The sequence below is a fragment of the Clytia hemisphaerica genome, unplaced genomic scaffold (assembly GCF_902728285.1).
Source record: "Clytia hemisphaerica strain Z4C2 unplaced genomic scaffold, Clytia hemisphaerica genome assembly, whole genome shotgun sequence".
NCBI classification, from domain to species: domain Eukaryota; kingdom Metazoa; phylum Cnidaria; class Hydrozoa; order Leptothecata; family Clytiidae; genus Clytia; species Clytia hemisphaerica.
Genome location: NW_027104238.1, coordinates 834,201 through 838,390, shown reverse-complemented (window position 1 = coordinate 838,390; position 4,190 = coordinate 834,201). Strand labels below are relative to the sequence as shown.

General features: G+C 48.0%; 1 protein-coding gene across 1 annotated transcript; it reads left to right on the top strand.

Moving 5' to 3' along the window:
* Window positions 1–215: 215 nt before the first annotated feature.
* On the top strand, window positions 216–3,953 carry LOC136816125 (uncharacterized; the record flags this gene model as incomplete). The annotated part of the gene is made up of 1 exon (XM_067072557.1): window positions 216–3,953. A coding segment is annotated over exon 1 (3,738 nt), but the record flags the coding sequence as incomplete, so codon positions are not given.
* Window positions 3,954–4,190: the final 237 nt, after the last annotated feature.

Genomic DNA, 4,190 nt, shown 5'->3' with positions numbered 1-4,190 from the left:
AGTAAGTAGAGTGGTTGCGTTTTTCGATTGGATATTTGTTGACTATTGATTAGTATTTCATCTTTTGTTAATATTTCTATTTGTCTCGTTTAGATCAAAACATTCAAATGAAATGAACATAAAATAATTAAATGTTGGTCATTGAATGATTTTTATCCATGTTTTGATCATCATCACTTGTGACTTGGAGTATTTTCATCGCTGATTCAGCCAAGATGACAATCCTCGACTGCCCGATACCTGGTTGTGGATTCCAAACTGCAGATGTAGATGTAATTGGTGCAGCAGCAATCCTTAATGTGCATTCGCATACTCACACCAATGTCAACCCAGCACCTGCAATCCAGAGGTCAACTGCCCCAAAGTTGGTACGACCCAAAATACAGCACAACTCAACATGCGAAGATTGGAACGCTTTCATAAGGCGTTGGGATACATTTCGAATTGGTACCGCTATCACCGATCAGGCTGCCCCTAGCCAGCTTCTTGAATGTGCTGACGAAAAGCTCGGCAACATCGTACTCCGCGCACATCCCAACTTTACCACCAAAACTTTGGTCGACGCACTTGCCACATTGAAATCAATCGCTGTGATCCCGGTCGCACTTGGTGTCCTCCGATCCGAGCTGGCTGCTATGAGGCAGGATCCAGACGAATCGTTTCGTACCTATGCCGCTAGAGTACAAGGTAAGGCAGAAACGTGCGAATTCAAAACTGCCTACCATACAAACTGTTCAAACTGTAATACTGCAATTAACGGAGATGTCTATTACACTGATGACGTCATCCGAGATGTGCTTTTGAATGGGATTTCCGATATGGATATCCGACGTGAAGCCCTGAGTACCGAGAATATTCAAACAAAACCAGTCACAGACGTAATTGCATTCGTTGAGACGAGGGAGACTGCTAGGAACGCTAATCCTGCACCTTCCATATCAGCCCTTTCGGAATATCGCAAATCCCGACATGATCCCAAACGACCTCCTAAAAATGCTGGACAATCACCGAGTACATTTGAACAGTCGCTGATGGCCAACTGTCCGGATTGTGGTACATCCTTCCACTTCTATACTAAGAAAGCCCGCGGTTGGAACAAGCGCCCCTATGCCAAATGTGAGGGATGCTGGAAGAAAGACCGCTCATCCACTCCGCCGAAGCAGACAAGCACATCCAATGCCATATCGTTCAATCCTGATGACACTCTCGGCCAAATCTCAAGTATCGAGCACCCAACTGATGTGACCGTTGCCACCAACAAGAAACCCACAACCATGAGCCACCAACCATTCACGAAAAGTGGCTGGAAAAAGGCAAAGACATCCGACCATCCCAAAGTTAACCTTACCATTGCTATGAGGACATCTCCATCAAAATCAACCGAGGTCACTGCTGTAGCAGATACAGGCGCCCAATCCAACCTGTGGGCTTTGAAAGACTTTCTTAAAGCAGGCTACAAGTTATCTGACCTATCACCCGTTTCGCTTTCCCTTAACGCAGCAAACAAGTCTCCTATTCATATAGAAGGCGCATTCCGTGCCACTTTTACAGGACAATCCCTTGACGGGAGAAAAGTACTATCTCATTCAGTTGTGTATGTGAGCCGTGATGTCACAACGCTATACCTATCATATGATACAATGGTTGATCTCGGAATCGTTAACCGCGACTTCCCTCGAATTGGACAGTACTCTGCTAACTCAAAAGCTGAGCAGGTACCACTTTCAACAATCCAAGACGCAAGTATATGTGGAGTGTCAAACGTTGATGGAAGTCTATGTCAATGCCCAAAACGCACAGCAGTCCCTACACGTCCGAAAGTCCTTCCGTTTCCGTGTACGCCAGACAACAACGACAAAATGCGTAAATGGCTGCTCGAGACTTATGGTAGCACCTCTTTCAACACGTGTCCCCATCAAACGTTGCCTTCCATGGATGGACCACCAGTCGAAATACACATGAGAGATGATGCCATCTCCGTTGCACGTCACAAGGCAATCCCAGTTCCGCTACACTGGCAAGAGCAGGTACACAAAGACCTACTGCGAGATGAGTCCCTCGGCGTAATAGAGAGAGTCCCGATCGGAGAGCCTGTGGAATGGTGTCATCATATGGTCATTACCCGGAAACCTGATGGCACACCAAGACGAACCGTTGACTTGTCCCCACTCAACAAATGGTGCAAAAGAGAGACCCACAATTCAGAATCGCCCTTCCACCTCGCCAGAAAAATTCCCCGCAACACCTGGAAAACCGTTACCGACGCGTGGAATGGTTTTCACAGCGTGCCACTCCGTGAATCAGATCGACGCCTAACAACCTTTATCACGCCCTTTGGACGCTGGCGATACAAGAGAGCACCCCAAGGATTTCTGTCTTCTGGAGACGGATACAATCGCCGATTCGAAGCCGTCTTAGCTGATGTCCAACGTAAAGAAAGAATTACCGACGACACCCTTATCTACGACAACGACCTTGAAGAGCATTGGTGGCGAACAATAGATTTTCTAACGACTGTCGGCAGAGCTGGTATCGTCTTGAATCCTCTAAAATTTCAGTTTGCTGGTAGATCAGTTGACTTTGCAGGCTTCCGCATAACAGACGACAGAATTGAACCCCTTCCCAAGTACTACAACGCCATACAGAACTTCCCAACACCTTCGAGTACAACCGACATCAGAAGCTGGTTCGGCCTTATCAATCAAGTTGGGAACTATGCACAACTTCGCGAACACATGGAGCCCTTCCGCCCCTTCTTGTCACCAAAGCATCCATTCAAATGGACACCAGAGCTTGACCATGCCTTCCGAGCATCCAAAAACACAATCGTTGAAGCAATCAAGTCTGGAGTAGAGATTTTCGACCTCAACCGTACCACATGCCTTCGAACTGACTGGTCGAAGCATGGGATTGGTTATTTTCTCCAACAGAAACATTGTGACTGCTCTAATCTAGCACCAACCTGCTGCCAAGATGGTTGGCGAATTACGTTAGCGGGGTCCCGTTTCCTTAAACCATCCGAAGAACACTATGCACCAATTGAAGGAGAAGCCCTTGCAATTACATGGGGGCTCGAACAGACAAAGTACTTTACATTAGGCTGTGATAAATTAACAGTTGCAACAGATCACAAGCCCCTCGTCAAAGTTTACGGTGATCGAACGTTAGATGAGATCCACAATACGAGACTCTTTCGTTTGAAACAGAGAAGCCTCCCTTGGTACTTTGGCGTCATCCACGTACCCGGAAAAATGAATCTTGCTCCAGATGCCACATCCCGCCACCCATCACACAACGATGACGATGATGTTCAAGATCCCCTGATGCCCGAATTCGTCGTGGTAGCTGCCTTCCACAATCAAACTGAGAAACTTACGTCAATCACCTGGGATCGTCTATCCTCCGAGACAGTGCGTGACTCCGACCTGTCAACTGTCTGTGAAGCTGTCCTGGCTGGGTTCCCGAACACCTTCAAAACGAATCCTGCCACTTCACCATTTTGGCAATATCGTGACAACCTGCACGTAACCGATGGGGTATTGATCTATAACGACCGTGTTGTCATCCCCGCGTCCCTACGTCCCGCTGTTCTAGACGCCTTACATGCAGCTCACCAAGGAGTGTCAACAATGGGTCTCCGTGCACGATCAACCGTCTTCTGGCCTGGCATGACCTTCGATATCGAACAACGGCGACAATCATGCCAGGAATGCATCCGCAACGCTCCATCCCAACCGTCATTGCCTACACAACCTAGCCCACCACCTACAACACCGTTCGAGCTGACGTATGCTGACTTCTTTGATTGCGTCGGACAACATTATTTAGTAGTTGGTGATCGTCTATCTGGCTGGTCCGATGTGTTCCAGGCACCCAAAGGCTCGCCACAGGCTGGATCCGACGGCTTAATCACCTGCCTTCGAAACTACTTCGCCCGCTTCGGTGTTCCTGAGGGGATATCCAGCGATGGATGACACTCTCGGCCAAATCTCAAGTATCGAGCACCCAACTGATGTGACCGTTGCCACCAACAAGAAACCCACAACCATGAGCCACCAACCATTCACGAAAAGTGGCTGGAAAAAGGCAAAGACATCCGACCATCCCAAAGTTAACCTTACCATTGCTATGAGGACATCTCCATCAAAATCAACCGAGGTCACTGCTGTAGCAGATACAGGCGCCCAATC